Here is a 25,516-nt window from a genome sequence, read left to right as displayed (position 1 = left end):
GTGGTTTTTACATCATCGCTGTGAACACAATGGCTACTACGATTATAAGCCCACTGATTTTTATTTGGCTGTGACGGAATGTGATTCGCTACTTGAGGACACTGTTTGTTACATTGCTTCAAATAAGCAAATTGAAACATCTGAATTCTACAGAATGAATGAGAATAGTATCATTGACTATACAAAGAGATATGACAAGAGTGAAGTTACACTCTACTGTAGAAAATGCGACCCTGACATTGCAGCACACCTAGTAGAAGATGAAATCTAAAGAGTAGAAAAGTCGTTTTTATCATGTATATACATTATTTTTATTAATAAACAATTTCACATACATTTTTAGAACATTTTATTCGTAGGGCACTTAAATCAATATTAAACACGCTTGTAAGTATATTTACCACTAGAAAGTCGTTCAATCGAGGTAAGTCAACGTAGATGTCGAGAAACTGTTTGTAGGTATAGCCACGACATCTGAACATGAAAAAGAGTAGTGCATGAAAGCCACATGTCTTAGTCGTTAAATCCTGTAGTCTTCGTTGATTTTGAATAATAGTTTTCCCACTGCTTTCAATAAAGTTGCTGATGTGTGGAGTGTAGAATTTATACGACAGGCAAAGAGGATAAAAAAATTCAATATTCTTCGCTGTTTGAAAGATGCATAGGCAATGGCCTGTCTTCAAAGTCGATGGACTGCTATTAACAATGATTAGGGCATTGTTAACACATGGAATTTTTTTAATGAAGTCCGATGGTATGCATTAGGACTTGTACTGTGACATGTATGGATCCATACTAAATACGGTGATTATTTGGTTTGTGTTCATGGTGCTAGGTCTAGTAGAATACTGCCGTCGGGTGTGATTTCCCAATAGGTTTCAAATTGACTCAATGATATTAGCGTGATACTCTCAGTCAAAGCATTGGCAAATGTGCACTCTAAACGTACATTTCCCGTTCGTAATATACTCATATTATGGGTCCAAGAGATGACTAAAACAACTACGCCGTGAAGTTTTGAAAACATTGAGTTAGCTTTACCCTTATCAAATAGCAGTGAGCCATGATATAGTGATTGCATGGTCAACTCGTACAGAGTTCAATGGGATTTTTTGTCAAATGATAGAGTGTACAGTGGAATACTATTCACTTTGCACAAAAGGCTAGATAGACCAAAAAAATTAAAATCATGGGGGGATTCAATCCAGGATCCAACAGCACTGCCACTCTTCACAAAGGCCAAAGCCAATTTTGATGGGATTTCCCCATTGATAAATGATGAATCGGTATAGCTACGAGAACCAGTGGCAATGTGACGTTGATTGGTGATCGTATGGGGGACAAGAAGTTTAATGTTGTTGCCATTGGCTCTTAGCTTTTCCACTGCCAATGGAACAGAGCTCATAACCTTTTTTTTTGAACGTGGAGAATTGCCGATGTGATAATGACATTTGCATCGGGTGCTTCAGGAAGTGTTTTTCTCAAAATGAAATTCGATGGGGCCAGTTGCAACTTTATGTCAATCTTGACATTGGGGGGTAACCATTGGGATATATTGAATATCTCATGATTTAATTTTCCAACTAGATGATACTCCTGGCTCACTTTAGTAGTCAACTCGCCGTCAGTATCAACACCTGATCGATATTCATAGCCCAATGACTGTCCTCTCAACTCCTTATAAGCCTTTGGTGTCATCATCATAAATTGTATGTAGATTGCATTGTTGGATAAAATATTGCTAGTGCTCACCAATGTTCCATTAATAAATACATTAATTTGTTTGAACAGGTTGTGTAGAATACAGTTTTCGTAGGAGAGACCATCGGCAACAGTTGGAGTTGTATTGATGGAGTTGTAAATCAATAAATGTTGATGACGAATCAATGAAATAGTCTTCATTGGAAAATATTTTGAAAGTGTATATTTTCTGAGAGGGGTTGCTGGGGGTGAAATTGTTCATAGTAGCCATACTTGACACTGACATCAACATTTTCAGCATTTAACAGATTCAATGAGGAACTGATTGATGGATGTGATTCCTTGTGAGGAAGATAAGTCATCTTAAGAGAAGAAATTCTTCTTTGATCTAACAACCTTTTTCTTTTTCTTCTTCTTATTGGTCTTCCTTGTTTTATTCCTCAAAGTCCTTGTTGATGTTCTTCGCTTCCCGCCTGGGTAGAGACTGATGAGTGAATGACGCGCGCGCATCCTTTTCAATCCCTTCCCATTTTGCTGAGATTTTAATTCCTCACCAACGGCTCTTGCTGAAGATCTAATATTTTCCTTAACACTCTCGTTGAAATTCTTACCCAACCCCCAGTCCTGTAGTAATGAGGCAGCAAAATTTGATGCAGCAGGTACAAGATATTTTCTGGCAAGGGGTAGTGCAGAATGAAATAGCCTAGCAAACCAGCTACCAAAACCATAGCCAGACATTGTAGTATGCCCCTTGTAGTAGTCCAATCCATTGCCTATTTGACGTGGACTCAGGGCACCAGCATAGCAATCGATATCGGGACAGACAAATGGAATTCTTCTATTGTTCATTTTAGTCGGTGGTGTCGCCGACAATAGGTCGAAAATGACAAGTAATCACTGCTAAGCCTCTTTTTATTGCTAGAGGATCACCCAATTCACTTCTTAGTGTTAACTGACAGAGTTCCAAATACGAAGTGTTTACAGGAACATACTGAAGATGCTTTATATTATAGTGATGAACAAGTTTATGAGTTGTTTTTTGTTCAAGAACACGTAGGAGGGGAACATTTGAATTACCAACTCTCGATGTTTTCACAAAGGATGCATAGAGAAATATGCATGAGTCCGAGGCGAAACCAGGTGGATAATGGGCAAAAATAACTTGATCCATCCCGTAAACAGTGCTCATTGATCATATTCTGTTTAAAGCCAAGAACGTCTCTCAGATTATCATTGAGAATAATCATTTCAGTGTCAACAGGTGAGGTAATGTAAATTCTATCGTGTTCCACTGAATAATTAAAATGGAACGTACCATTCCTACGATGAGAGATTTTTCTATCGATTGTACGACACAAATCTGTCATACCATAATATTCAATATAATTCAATTTGACATGTGAATATTCGCTAGATTTAAGTGCTTCAACCCATTCATACTCGACAAAGAGTGACCAATCGAATGGTATAACTTTTATATCATACACACGATCCTTTCTCAGGATGTCATAGGTATTTTTGAGAATACAGTCGACAAGAGCCAGTTCATACGCACCGTCAAATTTGATGGCGGGGGAGAGTTTCGTCAAAAAATCACTTGTTTTATTCGAGTCATTTTAGAGAGGATCGCAAACGTATGACATAAAAGTTATGAAGAAATCACTAGAAAGTGTCAGTATGTTCAATTCTGATTCAAAGATCAATCTCAGAAATACAACCTTACCACCAATTAAGTAACTATCTCCTACATCTGTTGACAAGACTCTTTAATATATTTTCAAGTTGATAAATTTCACTATTATTTTTAACTTTTTGTAGTTCGTAGTCATAATAGCCGACGAGAATCTCTTTATCTTTGACATCGTGAAAGCGATAAGTTATGGGTTTAGTGTCTAGAATTTTTTATACTTTAAAAAGTTCTGTGGACCACAAGTAATTCCCCTTTTCAAAAATATTAGTTGTTCTATTAATTCGAACAGTCTTTTTTCTTCTTGACAATCATTTCATTGGAATATGGTTTAAGAAAGGTGTCAATTGTATCATGATCAGAATGATGAACTTCCATTGGGGTTGAGTTGGACAATGATCGATGAGGTCGTTGATTATAAATCAACATGATTTTATCTAAATCATGAATAAAAGTAGATGTATTTTTCAATGTACAATATCTTGAAATTTAAAGTCGAATAGTTCTTATCAATCGTTCGGTCAATGCAGCCTTTATAGGACAGTGACTTTGATAGAGCAGTGTATTATATTTCTCTAGTACTTTTGCAGCATGTGAATTAGCAAATTCACTACCGCGATCCGTTTAAATTTTTTTATACGAATACTGTTCGAGAATACGTTCAACGGCCTGAGAAACTTCAACACCTCTCTTTGAACGCAATGGAATGGCATATGCATAGAGACTAAAAACACTGATTGCAAGTAGAATGTACTTGTACGGTGTATTGTGACGTCTTTGAATCTCATCTAGAGTTAAGAGATCTGCTTGCATTATATGCAATGGGAAAAAGGCTTTAGTTTTTCGATAATGATTAGCACGAAGCCTATGATTTCTATGCAGAGTGTAATTTGACTCATTTTGTAGATAGTCTTGTACACTTTTAGCGTGAACACCAGTGACTTTGGAAAGAGTGGTGGGGGAACTTAAACTCCCCACTTCACCAATATTTTCATAAACACGTTTCAGAACTTCAACCATTTTGAATGTAAACGTGTGGTGTAACGTCCACTACCCTGTTGTATACTGGTAGTTGGTGGTGGTGGTGGTGAAGTTGACTTGATATGTCTTCGCTTATGTCTAGCTATCAATGGTGTGCTGCTGCTCCTTATCGTAAAGTTTCCACTAGGCGTGCTAGTATTTTCCAAAATTGACTTAAAATCTTCTTCTTCTTCTTCATGTTCATATTTTAATGGTGTTGTTGATGATGATGACGATGCATGTTCATTTAATTTCTTAGAATTTGCCTATTGCTAATAAGGCTTTTGGGGAAGTTTAATGTATTTAGAAAGTTGTATAGATGAGTGTCAAATGATAAAAGTCCTTTAAGATTTGTAACAATATCATAGATGAAATCAAGTAGATTATAGCTTTTGCCTTGAATTATAATCCCTTTCCCATTGCTATCAACTTCAATATGATCTTGACCACTTTCCATGAGATAAGTTAGGAGTCGTGTAATTTTTTCACGATATTAGTGGGGCCTTAGATTTACAAATTTTTATAAAAATTAATACAATTACTCCGTCTTTAACTGTGCTCCAGCAGTAGTAGCAGGAGAATCCTGAGGATATGATTCTTTTTTGTGATCAATACCAGTGGCCTTCGCAACGATAGGGCTTATGTTTGTACACTCGGCGAAGTGCATCTTGAAGTAAAAGTAGTTTTTTATCATCCTCAATAATCTAGTTGTCAATGAATTTACTCAGATTGTCCTCAAAGTGTTCCACGGGTGAGAGAGCGAGTTCTATTGGAGTCAATGTGTAGGGTTTGGCCATTCTCTAGAGAAAACTGTTTACAAGTCCTGCAATTATTACGGCAGTAAAAGCTTGAAAAAGCGGCCGCCCGCCTGAAGAAGACATTTCCTTTTAAAATTGTTTCCTTTGTTATTAGAGGCCAATGTACGTACAATGGAACGATGTTGCTTTGCCTGTTGCTTAACTACTTCTGGCAGTTGAACTTTGCCCTCGGTCAAATTTAAACAAAGTTCAGATATTAGATTAATGAAATCATTGTCGATACCATGTTTGAGTATGGCTTTCCTAAGTGGGGGTTTTGAAGTACTTAGAACTGAAAATAAATGTCTATTTTCATGTAGTTTCTTCAGTGTCATGATAGCAACTAATAGGTGTTTTAATTGTTCACGGGGAGATATATTGTAATTTCATTGTCAAAAATATCTGTGACTGAACACAGATCCTTGGGAGTATTTTTGATTGAGATTCAATGGCATATATCCATAGGGTTTATTAGTTGCTTGATAGTATGCTGAGAGTAGAAATTTAGGGTTGCCAGCGCATATCTGTTTATTGAGAGTTATTAGCAAGCTAGAATCAAGTATACCTCTGAAAATCATATAGTTGGTGCAGTTCAATGTAAGTTTTTACATATATCTACTCCGGTTAAAGAGACTGTGTAGAACTAGAGTAATTAGAAATCCTTTATGATTAGAGCGAATGGTAAAATTTTGCAGCGTGTTCTGGGATCATTGTTCAGTAGATTCAACTGGATCATCGTTGATTAACCTAGAATTTAATTCAATAATGTTGAACACATCAAGTCCCTGTATGAATTATATCTGCACCAATCCCGCTATGGCAATTGCTTTTTTTTATCGTATGACTCCTGCCAAATACTGTAACAATAGTAGATCTTTTTTTGCTTTTCCACAAACATTTTATCACAATTTTTAATTATTTTAGTTAAGAGTGTTGTTTTGCCTGACATTGATTGCCCACACAGAAACGATCTGAATGGTGTTTTAAATTGATACATGTTCCCTTCAACAGTTCACCTAGACAACTAACTGTAGACTATAGTTGTCTAATGACTAAATAATTTCCCTACTAGTCCGTTCAAGAATAATGAGAAGAAGAACAAAATCAATGAAGAATCATATTTCTTGTATTATTAACAGCACTTTACAACGAATACATTACAGAAAATTATACTTAAGATTTTTTTTTTAATTTATTTATAATAAAAAAACATTTATTTTAAAAAATGTACTAGGAAAAGCACTTTAATAAATATACCTTATTTTTAAAAAAATACAACATTTAATGAAAAAATACACTTTGAAGAATATCACTTTTTTTACATCATTTTTTTTAATTTGAATGCAACATGTTTATTTACCAAAAAAAAATCTGCTCTAAGTAAAAAAAAAGATAACTTTGGTAGTGGCGGCGTGCCCCCGCTGGCGGCCAGCTGCCCCCTCCCCCGGGCCGTGAGGCCCCCCCCATGCCGCGAGGCACCCCCTCCCCCCCCCCCCAAGGTTTTGGAAAATTTATTGGACTTTACTCAAACCGAGACTTTCCCTATGGCTAACACATTCGGCTCGGTCAGAAGTTAAATAGTGCCCCAGGGGAGGGTAGTCACACCGTCTTGACAAACATAGACTTTGTCGGAAATGGTTCTCATGGCAATTTTTTCTATATTTACAGTGAAGTTCCTGTAGTTCAGTGAACGAATTACCAGCAATTTTGCTCGTGGAATTGTATTTTCAACAATACAATTCTTATAGATGTTCATGTCAAAATTCTTATCCACATAGCGCGTGGGTACTCCTTTTGCAACGTTTTTTGATTTCCTCGTCGTTTGTCTGTATAAAGTACACCTTCGGACTTTTAAACATACCAGGGGAAATCACGTCGCTTCCCGTTTCTGATTTGAAAAATAAAAGCTGATTTGGCGCCCGACGTTTCACTAGCTCTGGGTAAAGCCCACTTCAATTGGTGTAGTCCATCCGCGAGCTGATGATTTCACCTTGCGCCAAAAAATCAAGTAGGTTTGGGGTTTTTACTTTTAGCAGTAGAGAATCTGTGTCCCCATAGCCGACCTCTACTTGCCCCTTCTCCGGCCCCTGTACCCTAGCCACATTGTAGTAGAATTCAAACATGAGCTTTTTAGAGACCTCCAAGATCACACTGCCTGCAGCAATATTTTTATTCAATACAATGCTTCTTTTTTTCCTATTCAATAGTACCATGTCCGGGCCAATGATTGTAAAGGAAGTGTAATTTGGATCGGCAATAATTCGAGCACATTGTTCGGGATCGGTCAGGACGTCACAACGATTCCTATTGCGAACTCTATCGCACATTTTACCAAAAGCCGAAGTTAAAATGAGCTTATAAATTTCTTTTTCGGCTTTTGTCTGCACTTCAGAACGTTTCTTGACAAAAGTGTCAACAAAAGTTTTCATATAGGGTTTTTGGCTAAACTGGAGGGCTCTATTAACCTTTGTGACGTTGAAACCGTCGTTGCACATCCATTTTAAAACGACATGATGTACAACAATATTTTTCTTCGGCAGAAGGTCAGCAATAAGTTTTTGTTTTGAAGGTGACCAATGCAATCTGTTCACCTTGACCAAACGTCTGTTGCAGGGCTCAAAGAGTCCCTAGTCACAGGTCTATTGATGCATGGAAAAACAAAATCCTTTACCGAATCGTGAAGCTCAACTATTATCTCCCCATCAATTTCTGAAAACCATCCAACCGGCCCATTCTCCTCAATACTGTCAATGTTGGAGAAATGGGGAGCTTGAGGGTCATTGAGCCATTTATATTCATCGCAGGGTAGCGCATAATGGGACATGGCCGAAAGGTAGAGAGAATTCATATCAAGGAAAACTGCATCTGATTTTGTCCCCGTCTTCTCTCCAGTTGGATCAGTTTCCAAGATACAATCCCCGTGAAAAACTTATCCACCCCTCATTGACCTCTCGATGAACAGGTGCTGATCGATGTCGGTGATCAGCCCGATTTTTTCCCCGCTAATTTTTAGGATGAGGTCCATTACCAGATGAGGAGATGAAAAATAATATCCTAAATCAAGATTAAATTCTCCATATATTTTGTCCGTATTTTTACACATAATGTCTAACAAAGTTAACACATCACTCGACAAATACAGCTTGCAGTAGTCAAACCCATTTTTACACCCTCCCTCTGCCCACACTTTTTTAGCAAAACTGTATTCATGAGAGGTGTACCTACGATCGTGTAGACTGTCGTAAAACGATTTAATCGAGGGAATAGTTTCCTCAGCGAAGCTCGACATGGAACAATAATAATCATAAGGATATATTCCCTTGACCGTCAACAAATCATATAAATCATTTGGAAATTGTTGCTTGAGAAGGAGAAAAGCGTTGCAGCCGTCATCGTATTTCTGCACTTGAATTAATTCGCTTTAGGAATCTAAAAAGCGAATTTTATTCGTGTACTCAATGTCGCCTTCAAAATTTCTCCACATAAATTACAAAACAAGCAAGTTTTATCGACGATTTAGGAATGATTTTGTAGGAAAAGCTGTCTATCACCCATGCATCATCCACTGTTCCATTTCTTTGAAGATGTGCCATTGCTGGTAGCACATACAGATCGTAGTTAGAATTATGTATAAAAACAGGAAGAAAGAGTTGCTGTTTAATTTTTAAATTACATGAATTGTGAGCCCACCTCCAAAAGTTACTTTTCCCCGTTGAATTGGGGTTAATAAGATGGTTATGATCCTGGACCGCGTCTTTTGGGGCAAGAGCACCCCTACAAACCCAACAAATTGTCCACTTTTCTAGTGCCAGTTGCTCGTTATCTGATAATGACATTGGGTAGTTGGTGTGACGCAATCGTGAAATTGCAACATTCGCTGTTTTTATTAAAGACACCAATAACTTCTCCATCCTACCCTCCTCATCTATAGTAAAAAAAAACTCTTCCAATCGCATTTTATCATTGGAATCGCGACCGGCATGCGCATAGTAACACGCAACTAGTTTGTGTTTCTTGACTATATTTGGCCTTGATGGGTCTGATACCTCCCCCAGTCTTGATTCAGAGTCTAAAGATACTTTATCAATCTGTAGCAGGAAATTTTGGAAGTTTTTAAATTATAAAGTATATTTGCCTTCTGCCGGCATTTCTATTCTTTAATTGCCTTGAATTTTGCAATATCTCATGTGATCCGTGACTGTTCGTTCATTTCTAAATGGGGAAAGGCACATTGGGCAATAGCGACGCTCCCCTTTCTTCACACCTTGAGATAAGAGTCGACTTATGGCCGTAACGGGGAAAAAATGACCATAGGAATTTACATCTTTGGGTGGCTCATAGATAATCCAAACCCAATTTTTAGCATTATCTACGAAAGGTGTCCTATCTGAATATAAAACTCCTTCGTTATTCGATGTCTTTTCTTCATTTATAATACACTTGTCATAATGAAGGAAAGCCACCCCCAACCCAAGAGTTGAGTTTGCTTTTTCAAATATAGTTCTCTCTTTAAGAGACATTAGATACTTCACCTCTTAAAAGTCAAAACTTACTCTAGGGAATTCTTTTCAACCGTTAAGTGCAAGTCTGTCGACATTTTTCATTGTTGAATCATATTTCAATGTTCTATGGGCTGCTGCTAAAAAGTAATATTTAAAGTAATACTGCCCAGTTTCAAATTTTAAACTCTTAACTCCTCCTGTAGCCGACAAATCTGGGTGGCATTTTTTTCGTCGACTACTACCCGCCCCTCTTAAAATAATTTTTTTTTTTAAATCTATTGAGATTCAGATCCATAATTTCAAAGTATAAAATTGTGGACCCAGTTCCCCTCTCGTTAAATGTTTCCAAAGTTAATATTAATTTATTAACCCAATTGAAAAAGTTACCCTCATATTCATTTAGACCAGGGTAAAAAGTTTGGTTGCCATTTGAAAAATGAAAATAAAAAATGTCCCCAGATGTCCCCTTTTGTAAATAAACTTTTTGATTTACCGATGCTTAAATCCCCCCCCTTTCCCCCCCCCCCCCATTTTCTGAATCTGAATCTCAATAAATGCTTGAATTCAGTCGATTTATGTATGAAGAACATTTACAGGGTCTGTTAAAATGACACCCCCGTGAACAAGGTTTTCCTCGGGAGGATTAAAATCTATCCTATGAGTTTTTAAGTGACCTAGAGCAGATTCCATCAAATCAAATTCACTTAGTTCTGGGGACGTAACACAATTTTTATGTTCTGCGCCTACTTTTACAGGACACAATTCACTAATAGTAAATTTATTGTGAAAAATGTTCCCGGGAACATTAGATCAAACGACTTCCATAATGCTATCCATTTCTTCCATTGTAATTTGAAAATCCAGGGGGATAGTAAACGACTTACCTTCACTAACATCATCCTGCGAGAGGGGAAAATTACCCATGATATTTTGAAGTCTTGGGCCAGAGAAGGCAGTTGTTTTGTAGCTTCCCCCTGAAACTAAAATGAATGGATTGAGTTTTTTTCTTTGAGAAAAGTTTTATCACAATTATAACACGCTATTTTTTTTTCTTGGTCGGATTTGTATTCATATTATTTATCAAACAAATGTTTTTTTTTTCCTGAATTGGATTCGTATTTATCAAAAAAAGCATAATAAATTACAAATTTTTGCTTATAGCATTATTTATGAAACAAGTGCATAATAAATTACAAATTTTGTTAATAGCACACACGCACACATTCACATATACACACGTACACGTTCACACACACACACACACGCAGACACACACGAATACGCTCACACACACATGCGCACACACGTGCGCACACACATACGCACGCGCACACACACATACGCACACACACATACGCACACGCGCACACGCACACACGTTCACACACACACACACACGCACACATACACACACACGCATACACGTACACGCTCACACACAAACATGCGCACAAACGCGCACACACATCGCAACGTTTGACTAATAGCAATAAAATACGGTAAAAAAAATAAACTCAATAATTGTCTTAATATCTCATTTAAAAAAAATGGACTCTTTTTTCCTACAAATCTAGCCATCCATAAGAAATAGCGATCAGACTAGAAGCAGATTCCTTTTCCTAGAAATCTACCCCTTTAACGTTTTTTTTCTTAATTGGATTCATATTTATCAAACAAATGCATAATAAATTACAAATTTTTGCTTATAGCATTATTTATAAAACAAGTGCATAATAAATTACAAATTTTGTGGATAGCACACACCCACACGTTCACACACACACACACACGCACACGTTCACAGACACACACACGCACGTACACGCTCACACACACACATGCACGCACACGCGCACACACACATACGCACGCGCACATACGCTCACGCACACACGCACATGCACACACGCAAACACGTTCACACACACGCACACACACACACACACACATCGCAACGTTTGACTAATAGCAATAAAATACGGTAAAAAAATCAGCTCAATAATTGTCTTAATATCTCATTAAAACAAAACTGACTCTTTTTTCCTACAAATCTAGCCATCCATAAAAATAGCGATCAGACTAGAAGCAGATTCCTTTTCCTACAAATCTACCCGTTTACAAATCTACTATTTGTAATAGCAATAACTAAAAGTACATTAGGTAAAAATGCTTACATTTCCAAATTAAGACTGCACTTGTGTGCCGGATGGTCCTGGCAAAACATGATGGGGGATAAATGGGGTGGTGATGTCCGGTTCTTGCATAGATGTGGTGGCTGCGGTGATGTCACTGGCTTGTAAAGATGAGCCAGCGGGGTTCACCATCCTGTCAGCAGCCGCCCATTCTCTTTTCGGTTTTTGACCAGACTGTATTCGCGTGGTCCTGGATGGCTCAGCTATCTCTATTTGTTGCATTGCAATAGCACCATTAGCCTTATCTCTCTTTTAAGGGGGAGGCAGACATTCTTCAAAATTGTCCTTAAAAATAAGAAAAAAGTTAGTATGGAAAAACGATTTCTCTTTTTACAGAAGAAAAAATTAGCACCCCCGCTGCATCAAATCCAATACAATGATTTAAAATATAGATCTAAAAATAGTCAGCCATAAATATGGTATAATTAAAAGCTAACCAAACACTAAACTTCAGTGTTGCGTGTCAGAATGACCACATTAGTTTTCTTGTCAAAGGGTATACATGTCTGCACTTTTCATGCGAAGAAATAGTTTGTTTTTCACCTGACAACGAAGGTGTTAGAATTGATACATTGCCCCTTCCCCACCTCCCCTCCATATAAAAACTGAGTACTCAAAATGGCTAGCAAATACTTTATGAAACTAACACCCATCCCCTCTTTGCATTTCAAAGGATTTACTCTCGCTATTTTGACCAAAAAAATATCTCTTTGTCAAGGAAACCTTTGCCGCTATCCATAAACATGTGTCATTAATAATTTCTGATAACAGGCATGCAAAAGGTTGTTTATGAAACCGTCCCTTTTTGTAACAGGATTAAACACAGATGGTTTTATTTAGAAGGGAAAAGAAAGCACACTCTATTTTGAAAATGAGAAAATGACATTTTTTGAACAAAAGTATTATTTATAATGAATGAATTAAACTCGTTAACCGAGGGGGGGGAGACTAAGGGGAGTATTTAATGGAAAAAGAGCGTATTTTATGCTTTCTAGTGACTATAATCATCAAATTGTAGAGTTCGTATTGTTGGGGGGGGGGAGGGCTATGCCCCTGAATTTGAATTTACTGGAGAGTTGACTATGTAAAATGATTTTGTTTGGAAATAAATTAAGAAAATTTCTAGACTGTACTCACATTATAAATCCATGTAGCCATAGCTTCAAAGTCAATAATGTCAAATGTGCTATCCATGGTGTGTTAAAATGTCATGAAAATTTAATAGTAACGAATGCCTGTAATATACAAAATCTCAAGGACGAATGAAAATCACTCCTTTTATTTGAATCCAATTAGCAATCAAGTTTTCGTATATCGAGTAACCTCCGCTGTCTCTGATTGGACCTAAGAAATGAATGTTGCCTCAAAAACCAGTCTGCTTGTGTTATACATTCTCAACTATACTCTCAAAATGTGTTTGACTACTATATAGTTAAAGGATTGCTCACTTTTTACAATGTGCACGTGAAACTTTACTGCAAATTCTCATGCAGATCCATGTATCATTGAAATATATAACAATAAACAGTCTGATTGTCTTATACAATCTCAACCATACTTCCAAAACGTGTTTGATCACTTTATAGGTTTGGTCACTTTTTACAATGTGCACGTGAAACTGTAGTGTATACCATGTGAGAGAGTACTGACTCTCTTTGAAAAGGTGTAGAGCTTCAAGCAAATAGCATGGTAATTCCTATAGCTTCAAGCAAAGTATAATGTACTACTCTACTTATGAACGGGAAGTTGGTTTTGTTGTGTCTAAATCGTCAGTCAGTGAGACACTCTGAAACTGAAGACGAAGTTGCCGAGGGAGTGAATAACCTGTGCAAATTGCATCTGCAAGCGGGAAGTCAGAACCTTGTCGAACACCTTTGTCTCCTGTATCAAATGATTTTTAATGCTGGGATTGTTCCAGACCTATTCTGCACGGGTGTAATTACTCCATTACTAAAAAAGGGAAAAATCGGGGTGCAGCGTTCTTCTTACCGCTCGATAACTGTCGCGCCTGTACTGTGCAAGTTATTTGAATTGCTTGTTGTAAATAGAATTAGTGCTACATGTAACACGCCGGGTAACCAATTTGGTTTCAAAAAGAACATAAGTAGAGAGCACGCGCATTATATGATTGCTAATTTGTTGATTGACGCCGATGATTCAAATGAGACACTGTATTTTGCCGGTCGCGATGTCAACCGCGCGTTCGACTCCGGTAGCACCCTTAGATATTGTTGTCTGCTCGGAAGCGTGGTGTGGATAAGTCTATTATACGCGCACTGAGGAACATGTATAGTAAATTAAAAGCGCGTGTAAATGTACCGCGTGTTAATGATTTAGCCCTGTCTTCTAATATTATACCCGTAGAGAAGGGAATACGCCAAGGGGCACTTACTTCGCCACCGCTATTCAATAATAGTATTATTTCATTGCAAGAACCGGTTCAGTCTCAATGTTTCGCTGATCCATTATGCCGACGACATTTTGAACGCAAGTAGAACACTTTCATTTGTAGGCATCGAAGAGACTTTCCGTGTTTTGAGTAAGGAGTACGGTCATAAGCTCTGAGGTCTTTCTTTGAATCGCCAGAAGAGTGAAGTTCTCGTATATAATAATTGCGTTAAAGATAGTGTACCAGTTGATGTGATTTTTGGATCTTATGCGATTAAGTCTTCGTCCAAGATTTTATACCTCGGCCTTTCAGTATCTAGCAATGTTAAAAAAACTCGTGAGTGCTTATTTCTTTGTTCGCCGTAAAGACAAGCAGAGCTTAAGGAATTCTCGTTTCAATGAAATGCCATTTTAACCGTCTTCTACTCGCAAGGGTGTATAACGCTTTTGTTTTGCCACATGTGCTAGCCCTATCTCCGTTTTGGAAAATATTTACTTCGTTTGATGGCCGCACTATTCGGTCTACTTTCTACAGATATGGCAAGTGATCAGCTTCATCTTCCAATTTCGATGAGGAATTCGAAAATATCTCTGAAGCATGGTATAGCCGACCCGCTTATAGCTGTACTGAATCACCGTGCTCGATTTGCAAAGGCTTTTGAACCAAGCCACTCTTCGTTATACGTCGCAATAACTTAAATTTGTCAATTTTTTTTGTCGTAGTAATGTTCTTAATCTTGTTTTTCTGTAGTTGAGTTTTCTTTGGATATTTTGTTGTTATTTGTTGTTTTTTTTTCCTTTGTTGTACTCCATTTACAACATTTTGTGTGTTTAATAATGGGTAATAAAAGAATAATAATATACGGAATAATTTCTGTTCCTTTTGGGTTTTAATGTTGCTCCTTACTTTCAATTAAAATAATTTTTTGAAAGTTAGATTATACTGAACATGTTATAACTTCTATATTATTGGTCTTCAAAGAATGTCAGGTGCCATGAGTGAGTCCCTTCGTACCTAGGGTGCCAGGATTGAAATTAAATTTAGCTGTTTATTTACTATTTTTCATAAGAGATCTAGGCCGAACTGGTACTTGTATATATATTAGTTAGATCTTTTAGATGTAATATTTTCATTTTAAATTTTATCCCAGTTCTCTTTTCAATTCGTATGACTTAGATTATTTCTGTTCTTAACGCTGAAGACGTCAGTTTTACACAGGCAAAGCATTCGTTATGATTGTTTTCTGTCTTTTCTTCCTACTGGCCATATACCCTTCTTTTTCTCAAAATTTCTCCTTTTTTCCCACTATTTTTCATTTTCTCTTATACATGTTTTAATTTACTTTTCTATTTGCTATCACAGATAAGAGTGAGACTTGGGACATTTAGCGGATTTTGGGACATTTTTTATTTTGACATTTGTGATCCACCCAGACTAAAATGACTTGTTCAACTTCGAATACTTTTGATGATTTAGGAAGCCATCCTGGGCTTCCCAACTGAGACCAAATGGTATCCTGGGTCTTTTTGCAATTATTGGAATTTTTTCTGATCGGTTTGAAACTCAAAGGGGCATATACCCTGGGACAAGAGAACATCAAAATTGAAGAAATTTGTGCCACAAAGATCCTTGTGCATAAAATACGTCTTGGGTCTCGAATTCGTTCAGAACATACAGAGCATGTGCCTTGAATCAATCCGACTTAGCACACATAAAATGATTTTTACCTGAGCGACTTAAAAGCATATTTTCTTAAAGATAATTCCAAAGATAAATCCCAACCTGAATTCTGCGGGCTGAATCTGTTGAGATAGATTTGGATTTAATTTATTACAAAAATTATCATTTTTATTCTAGTGAAATTTCAAAAGGAATATTAATCGATCAGTTATGATTACTCAGGCGATAAAATTTACTCTATCGCCTACTTACGTCCACTTACTTATCACCTACTGCTTACTAGCTAGAATTACTCAGGCGATAACAAATAGGTCATAATTGGGACATAACTAGGCGATACAATTCATAATAAACGTGTATACTAAATAAATCACGCATGGTTACTAGCTATTTTGATAGCTATTTGACTCTTTTGGGCTAGCTTCTTATAAAACTAAAGGCGCTTAAATTTGCATTTGTTTAATCCAGTAAGCAACAAAATTATACGAATTTTTTCACAGGTCTCTCCCCTGGTCTTCCATGATATCCTTTGCCACGACTACAATCGAATCTGTACAGGACTGGACAAGAAATGTACAGTTTTCTAAGTTGGTATCCGTCAAAACATTTATGTATGGCTGGACAATAATATGGGACATCGGCATAGTCGTTTCTGTATCTGTAATCGGCTTGTATACCATAATCATAGCTTGCAGGGTAAACATTGAATGCAGGTTCTCCGTAATCTTTTCCTTCTTCTTTGGCAGCTTCCTCTGAAGCAAAAGCAACAGCAAAAAGACTGAGAAGTACAAATACCTAAATAAAAAGAGGCAGTTGTTATACTATAGATATTTGTTTGAATCTCTTCTATTATCAACTTGTTTAAATACATTGGATACAAAACAAAAAACAAAATTACAAAAGGAGAATACCTTTTGTAGTCTAATGAAAATCAGACAATAAAAATGAAAAAAAAACATACGCTGGCTTCAAGAACGTATCCAGGATTTTTTCGGGGTGGGGTTACAAAAAATCTTAAGAAACTCATCAACAATTTTCTTATATTCATTTTTGTTACGTTTTTACGAGCCAGACAAACATTTAGGGAGGGTGAGGGGGACCTCCTAACCCCTCCTCCCTTGGATACTTCCTTGCTTGTTTTGCATGGTTTCTGAGGAAATTTCTGTAAAAAATAAGAAAATTACATGTCCAAAAAAATTATAATTAATTTGTCTGATAGGTACTTGTATGAGGCTCTATTTAAAACCAATAGCTTTTGCAACGAGTCTTATTATACAGCGTAGATTTTTATACGTTCAAAACATATATAAAAATTAGACAGTTCGTGGTAACGAACGTAAGGTAAGGAGCAACACGGCTCAATAGTAACCAAAACTCTTAAAAAAAGAATTTGAATTAATAAATATATCAAAGAATCTGTTTATTATGCTGATTCCAAATATACAAGATTCATTAAGTTTAGTGATACCCATGAAAGCGTACGAGCCCGAGAAAATTTATCCGTTGATACGTTTTTCAAGTTTTACGGCCCTGATTTCATTTTTTAGCTGCTTTTGGTCCAAAATAGTGATACTGGAGGGTTATGCAAACGAAACCGGTGGACCACGTTCTCCACCCCGGTTATGTACTTCAAATGGAGATTGAACATTGTCACTTAGCTTAGGCTCTAGAGTCGTGATCCCCAATGTGGGACTGTCGCCCCACCGGTGTGGCATGGCAATATTTTGGTGGTTCATGGGCAGGACGTGCACTCTTAGGCTGGCTGTACTTTAGAGCATTTATTAAAAAAAAATACATTTTTAATGGGAATGGCATCACATTCAAATGTATTTAAAGAGTACAAAAAACATTATAGTGTTGTAATGACGTCATACATTGTATAAAAGGGGCGTACGCATAACTGAACACATGTAGCTGAGCTTCCATGCAACTCAACCCCATTTAACTGAACCCTCGTGCAACTTGACCCTCGTTCAACTGGACTCACGTGCAACTCAACCCTATTTAACGGAACCCTCGTGCAACTTGACCCCTGTACAAATTAACCCAGGTGTAACTCAACCCTATTAGACTGAACTGTCGTGCAACTGAACTCCCGCTTAACTGGGCCCAGTCCAACTCAGCCCACGTGCAAATCAACCCCATTTAGCTAAACCCTAGTTCAACTGGACCCTGTTTAAATCCACCCTTTTTTTACTTAACCCTTATGTAAATCACCCATATTTAAAGTACGCCTTGTTTCGCTGAACTCCGCCCAAGGCCTAAGAATAGGTTTGAAATAATGCTGATTAGAAGCTCAAAATATACTTCTTGCTTCGTTCAGAGTTTTTAACTTATATTACCCCTTTGGGGAAGCTAAACTGATTTGGACCAAAGACAAAGAACCGACAGATCCATTATTGCAACTAATTTCTTAGAGAAAGAAAAAGAAAACACGTCCGGGTATCAAGCAGTTTTTCGTAATTTCCGAAAATTTGTTTCGAAATTAATTTTAGTGCTAAAATGAAAATAAATATCTCCTATCATTAACGAATCAGCTCTGTATTCGGATATTTTTTTTTCTCACTTGGTAGTTGTTTTTTTTTCAAATTTTCTTTTGCTTTCCACTTGCAAAGGTGACTGTGTTGGGGAGTATTCAAGAGGGGGATTTTAAACACTAGTGCCTTGCGATCACGGAGATTTCAGTAGTAAATCTTTTGTGGTTTCAAGGCAGTACACTCCAGAAATGACACTAAAATTGGATACTGGTACCATAAGGCATTTTATGAGTGTATTATCTCTAGGAAATTATGAAAAGCGTGTAAATGTGAATACTAGATTTCAAATAACATTAAATAGCTCTCTACGATAGTAGTATCCCCGTAGGCACTTTAAGGACCCACATAGGGAAATTAACACAGGGAAATTAACATATGTTTGTTGGTTATGATTGTTGTTTGATGGTTATGATTCTTGGTTGTTGATTGACGATTGTTGATTGATGATTGTTGGTTATGTTTGTTGGATGTTTGATGGATGTTGGTTATGTTGTTTGATGTTTGATGGTTATGAGTGTTTGTTATGTTGTTTGTCGGTTATGTTTGATTTTTCTGTTATATTGTTTGATGGTTATGTTGTTTCTTTGTTATGTTATGTTGATGCTGTTTGATGGTTATGTTTTTTGATGTTTGTTGGTTATGTGATTTGATTGTTATGTTTGTTGTTGTTTGTTGGTTAAGTTTTTTGTTCGTAATGTTGTTTTCTTTTTCCTTTCGGGATTTTTTCGTCGAAATGTAACGCTTGGAATATTTTCAAAGTGGTGTGTCTTGTCACTGTTCCATTCTGTAGATGTTTCAAAGTTTATTTTAGAATTTTTTCGTTGAAATGTAAGACTTGGAATATTTTTGAAATGTTATGTCATATTTTATCTTGTCACTGTTACACTCTGATGCTTCATACTTCATTTTAAAAAATTTTCGTTGAAAAGTAAGACTTGGAATATTTTTATACCGTTGTGTCGTGGGTTACCTTGTCATTATTACATTCTGTCGATGTTTCAAAGTTCATTTTGGGTTTTGTCATTGAAATGTAGCACTTGGAATATTTTTGTGGCGTTGTGTCTGGTCACCGTCACATTCTGTAGATGTTTCAAATTTCAGTTTGGAATTTTTTCGTCGAAATGTAAGACTTGGAATATTTTTTGTACTGTTGTCTCCTGGTTTACCTTGTCACTGCTACATTCAGTTGATTTTTCAACATTTCTTTTGGAGTTTCTTCCTTGGAATGTAAGACTTGGAATATTTTTGTAGTGTCATGTCATGATTTACCTTGTCACAGATAACACTCTCTTGATGTTTCAAAGTTCATTTTGGATTTTTTTTCGTTGACATGTATGACTTTAAATATTTTGTACTGTTGTGTTTTGATTTTCATTGTCACTCTTACACTCTCTTGATGTTTAAAAGTTCATTTTTGGATTTATTCGTTAACGAAAATATTCCAAGTGTTACAATTCAACAAAAAAATCCTGAAATGAACTATTAAACGTTAACAGAATGTAGGAGTGACAAGGTAAACCCTTAAAAAAATATTCCAAGCCTTACATTTCAAGGAAAAAATTCCAAAATGAACTTTGAAACATCGACAGAATGTAACACTGGCAATGTTAACCCTGACGCAACAGTACAAAAATATTCCAAGTCTTACATTTCAACAAAAAAATTCCAAAATAAACTTTAAAATATCTACAGAATGTAACTGTGACAAGATAAACCAGTACAAAAATATTCCTAGTCTTACATTTCAACGAAAAAAATTCCAAAATGAACTTGAAACATCTGGGAATTTCACCTAGAAACAGGGCTCTCACAGAAATACACAGGGGTTTGTTGCCTAGAAACAAGAGGTGGCATTGACTAGTAGCAGCATTTATTTTCAAATATATCCAAAGCAACAATATAAGCATCAAACATTATCAGCAAACAACATAACCATCAAACAACATAACCAACATAACCAACAAACATAACTAACAAGCAATATAACCAACATAACCATCAAATCACATAACCAACAAATATTATCATCATAAAATAACCAACATAACCATCAAACAACAACCAACAAACAAAAAATCACATAACATAGCCAAGAAACAACATAACCATCGAACAACATAACATCAACATAATCATAGAATCAAACAACATAACATAACAATCAAACAACATAACATAACAAACATCATAACCATCAAACAGCGTAACCATCAAACAACATAACCATCAAACAACATAACCAACAAACAACAACAAACATAACCATCAAATCACATAACCAACAAACATCAAACAACATAACCATAAAACAGCATCAACATAACATAACCAAGAAACAACATAACCATCAAACAACATAACATAACAATCAAACATAACCAACAAACAACACAACCAACACTCATAACCATCAAACATCAAACAACATAACGAACAAACATCAAACAACAAACATCCAACAAACGTAACCAACAATCATCAATTAACAATCATCAATCAACAAACAAAAATCATAACCAACAAACACATGCTATTTTCCCTGTGTTAATTTCCCTATATGTGTCCTTAAAGTGGCTACGGGGACAGTACTTACGATATTCTAGTGCCTATCAGTACTGGAGAAATATAACAGAACTGGGAAACTTATCAGTGTTTCTCTTTTTAAAAGTTCTTGGAAATTTTTTCCGAAATAAAATTTTACTCTTGACTTAAATAACAGCTACCATTCCTGAATCTACATCAACGACAAGTTTTCCTTATGATATAGCATTTTTTTTTTAATGGGTCTTTCAAGATTTTTGCTACTATGGCCTTTCTCTGTACTAGGGTACAGCTATTGCTGCTACCACAGGCTTCAAGTGTGTTCAGGCGTTGGACATAAAAAGCTCTGCTAATTTCCAAGTATATAGGACAGAAGGATAAATTGCTGTTTTTTAGAGGGGGGAGGGGGCAGTTTTACATGGAAGCAGTATAAAAGAAAAGACACAACAGAATTAGCCAACAAATAAAGACCATTTCGATCGAGTAAGCTTTTGTCACCTCAGACAAAACAGGATGAATTACATTTTGTAGTTATCTTATTGATTTGAGGAGGATTGAGCTCAATGTGGTTGAATTGAATTGGAGTTGAGTCACATAGCTTTGGGTTAAGCGGGGTTTGAGTTGAATGAGGATTGAGTTAAATGAGGGTTGAATTACACAAAAGGTGAGCAGAGTGAGGATTTAAACAAATGGGCTCCACAAGGACTGAATTACACGGAGGTTGAGATGAATAAGGGTTGAGAAGGATCGGGTGTAGTTGCACGAGAGTCACGTTTTACCAGGCTTAGTTGCACGAGGGCTCAATTAAATGGGTTTTGAGTTGCTTGAGGGTCTAATTGCACGAGGGTTCAGTTGCATGGGGGATCAGTTACACGGAGGTTCAGTAACACGGGGGTTCAATTGCACATGTGGTCAGATTCACGAAGGTCCAGTAGCAAGGGGGGTTCATTTACCGAGGATTCAGTGGCAATGGAACCTATAAAAAGTGTTGTGTTCAGACAATATTTTCCATTAATATAAAAAAGCCTAGAGGACGAACTAAAAATAGACACCAGGTTAATGGTCTTTTAAGCTTCCTTCAGGTGAATGCAAGCAAAACTTTGAATAAAAAAATGGTCCTTGGGCACTATATGGGCCTTTCTAAAAAGTCAAGTTTGGTTAATGCTAATGAAATAAAATTAAATAGGATGAATACATAATAGTTTATAAACAAAATTTGGGCTATATATTTGTACATTAGGGGAGGGGGGGGGGATAAAGCATAGCATATATTAAATACGTAACCTAACCTCGGTACCTTACCCCCCCCCCTAAACCCCAAAAAAAACAACAGTTTAAATATCGTATACCCAATGAAAACCACGCTATCAATTATTACTCTATAGCGGTTAACCCGTCAAAAACGGGTTTTTCATGACTGGTTTCCTTGTAAAGGCCCATATAGTGCCCTAGTACCTAAAAAATATAATTACGATGAGGAGGGCATCAGAATTTTAGAAATGCCTTGGTGGGGCATGGCCTGAAATCGTTAGGAACCACTGCCCTATAGTCTTTCAATTAGTAATATTTGCAGCACCACTGACTACAAGAAGTGTGTGTCCCTGTATTATTTTTTTTGTTATTTCCATTAATAATCGAGTATTAAATAATAATCAAAATATTTACTTTCGGAGAAAGTATGGTGGTAGTCAATAATCTTAATAAAAGCACACTATATTATCCATTCTTTATTTTTAAAGTATTGAAGAACCAATAAAACATCGTTAAAGAAAAACGATTGGCAGTGAAAGAATCAATCATTGTTGCAAAAATAATTATGGACTTGCACGTATTATGTTAAGTTTACAAGGTCACCCTGTGATAACCTTGCAGAAGATGAGTTGACGCAAAAAAACTTACTTTGAATCCCATATTGATGCTTTCAAAACTTCCTTTACGAAAAGACTGTTTATGGGAACCAGAGTTATTTTCAATAACATGCTACAAGGAAAAAATATTTTTTATCACTATACTGAATGTCCATAAAAAACACTTTTGCTCCTTAAAGATACATAGGAATCCTAGTAGGTTTTCAATTCTATTTGCAGAACATTCCATGGTACAGCGTCTATTCTAAAGATGTGTATAATTTTTAGCTATGGTAACGTTTTAGCACAGCATCAGATCCGGGGGATAGCATAACTGGGATCAATTTACTTTCGTGCAATTTTCATACAGGTCCGTCGAAGAAAAAAAATCCATCCAAATTCTAGCCCTTGGAGTTGTCGAGCAAAGAAAGTCAGCAAAATTCTATTCCGTTCACTCTCCCTTTTCAAAATCCTATATCTACTATTGTCCGAATATGATTTAATTTACTGCACGTTCCATTCATTAACGTGTTAAGTTATTATTCTTAATAAAGTAAAATTTCTTAGGACCATATATAATATTTTATTGCTGTGCAAAATCTCAGTAAAAGAAACATCTATGCTACTTAATGGCCCATAGAGGAACCCTCATGAGCTTTCCATTACAGTTGTATACTATAATGTCGTCTGGTGTTCGTTCAACATATTGGACTCAGTTTTAACATTTAACAACACTAAAGCAAAGCATGGGATCCACGGGATAACTAATTCCCTTATCTAGGCTTATTATACTTTCGTGCAGTTTTCATATGGATCTATCGAAGAAAAATGGTTCATCCAAATTCCAGCTTGAGAATTGTTGAGCAAAGAAAGTCAAGAAAATTTTATTTCTCCACCTTAAACTTTCAAAATACTAAATCCCCCAAATGTAGCAGCACACAGAGATTCTGTTCAGAAATATATTAAATTGCAATTCTTACTTAAAAAATAGATTTTAAAAACAGAAATTTTCTATTTTGTTGATATATTGAATTTCCGAGATCATGCCACAGTGTCGGTCCATTCAACATCTTTGCTTATTTTGTAGATTTGACAATATTTTTACACATTAGCGTATCCAGAGGGAAAGCTACCCCTTTCCCTGGCCTTGGTTCAGTTTTATTTGGTTCAGTTTTCACACGAATCTTTCGAACAAAAAGTCAAATTCTCGGTCAGGCAAATTCTAGGCTACGAATTGCCGAATGAAAAAATCAACATCAAAAGTCTATACCCCACAAGATGTAAATTTTTATCAATCTGATTTCTCAGATTTTTTTCCAGAAATTTAGGCGTTTAAAAAAAAAAGTTCTGAAGCCTAAGAAATGTAGAATTTGAAGAATCAAAAGTGCGATAAGTTCAAAGCAGACTTTTAGAATAAACTGACATATCTAAGAATCATAGGTTTTATTTAAATTTATTTCTCCCCGATATTTTTTGTGTTTTCACGTTTCCGACTCACGCACAGTGGAGCAAATTCACGGAAATGTAGAGGGGGGCGAAAAATATATCTCAAAAATCTAGGAAGAGGCAGAGAGGTGGATCACTTTTTTTTCAATTCAATTCCAAAAACATGAATTTCTTAATAGGAGTATCGAAAGAAAAGTTTTTCAAAATAGAGGTTTTAATGCCCCTCCCCCCCCCCCCCCTAATTGGCACCCTTGCTCTTGTAGGTCTTGGATTATAGTGATCAAGTCAAAATTCGCAACAAATAATAGCATTTATTAAGCTTAGTGTATTCCAGAGTTTCATTTCTATAGGCGATAATGGTAATTTAGTTTTTATTTGTAAAGAAATAAAAGTTCTCTTTTATTTCTGTTGATTAACATTTACCCCACTTTCACCCTCTGGCTTGAAACATATGCAAAGCTAGGATGGGTCAGAACGTTTTTAGTTGGAAATTGGCTGTTGAGGAAAGCACATCAAAATGACATTGGAGAAAAAGATCAATAGCGGTTGGATTAATTTAATGTATGTGCTAAAAGCACGCATAATATACAATTGAGATCAATATTGTCAATAATCTTCCAGTAAACACAGACATAATGGATACGGCTCGTCCGAAAGGTCTCGTCAAGGGCTTCTTTCATTCGTCAGTTCAAGGATATAGCTCAAACCTACCCATAAGCGCTATAGCCAAATTCAAGCACAGATCTAAATTATAAATCAAGGAAATACTGCCTGCTTGCCTATCACAGCTAAAAGGACTGGGGACTCCTTACAGTTGAATGTAATAGGGAGCACTGGGCCTGAGTATTCCCAAACATCATAAACTTCTGAAAAGAGTGTCTTTTGCAAGAAATAATTCATTTACGCCTTGATAGGAACCTGGAGTCCAGAGAACCAGCATTGTTGAAACATCTATGCACAAAGGTAGCTCTAAGAATAATAAGAGGCATATTGTGAGGCCAAAAATACTAGTCGAAAAAGAAAGGAGATTCAGAAAGAGATTTTTCATCGATTATTGGGTTTGACTCGGAACCTGAGCTATAGTTACTTTTTCTTGGATGTTTGTTTATATTAATTAATTTAAAGAAATATTTTTCTAAAAACATTTTTCAACAAAAAGTAAAAACCCGTATTTAAA

At 36.3% G+C, this 25,516-nt stretch overlaps 1 protein-coding gene across 1 annotated transcript; it reads right to left on the bottom strand.

Annotated features, from left to right (window-relative positions):
* Positions 1-16,411: 16,411 nt before the first annotated feature.
* On the bottom strand, positions 16,412-23,094 carry LOC148949341 (uncharacterized). Its single transcript, XM_089092926.1, has 2 exons — positions 22,946-23,094; positions 16,412-16,763 (listed from the first exon to the last, which is right to left on the bottom strand). Exons 1-2 carry the CDS (start codon positions 23,023-23,025, stop codon positions 16,463-16,465), a joined length of 381 nt encoding a protein of 126 aa, XP_088949052.1. The 5' UTR covers positions 23,026-23,094; the 3' UTR covers positions 16,412-16,462.
* Positions 23,095-25,516: the final 2,422 nt, after the last annotated feature.

Source organism: Artemia sp. Qi Xiang Cuo, chromosome 8, assembly GCF_049724085.1.
Source record: "Artemia sp. Qi Xiang Cuo chromosome 8, ASM4972408v1, whole genome shotgun sequence".
NCBI lineage: Eukaryota > Metazoa > Arthropoda > Branchiopoda > Anostraca > Artemiidae > Artemia > Artemia sp. Qi Xiang Cuo.
The sequence above is the reverse complement of the archived record's forward strand: the minus strand, read 5'-3'. Positions and strand labels throughout refer to the sequence as shown.

What these genes read in the sequence shown, in the direction of transcription:
- LOC148949341 (XM_089092926.1), bottom strand. Translation starts at nt 23,025, where the DNA reads ATGTTATTGAAAATAACTCTGGTTCCCATAAACAGTCTTTTCGTAAAG. An exon ending in GCATCAATATGGGATTCAAA is followed by an intron (nt 16,764 to 22,945) that starts GTAAGTTTTTTT and finishes CTTTTTATTTAG; the next exon opens with GTATTTGTACTTCTCAGTCT.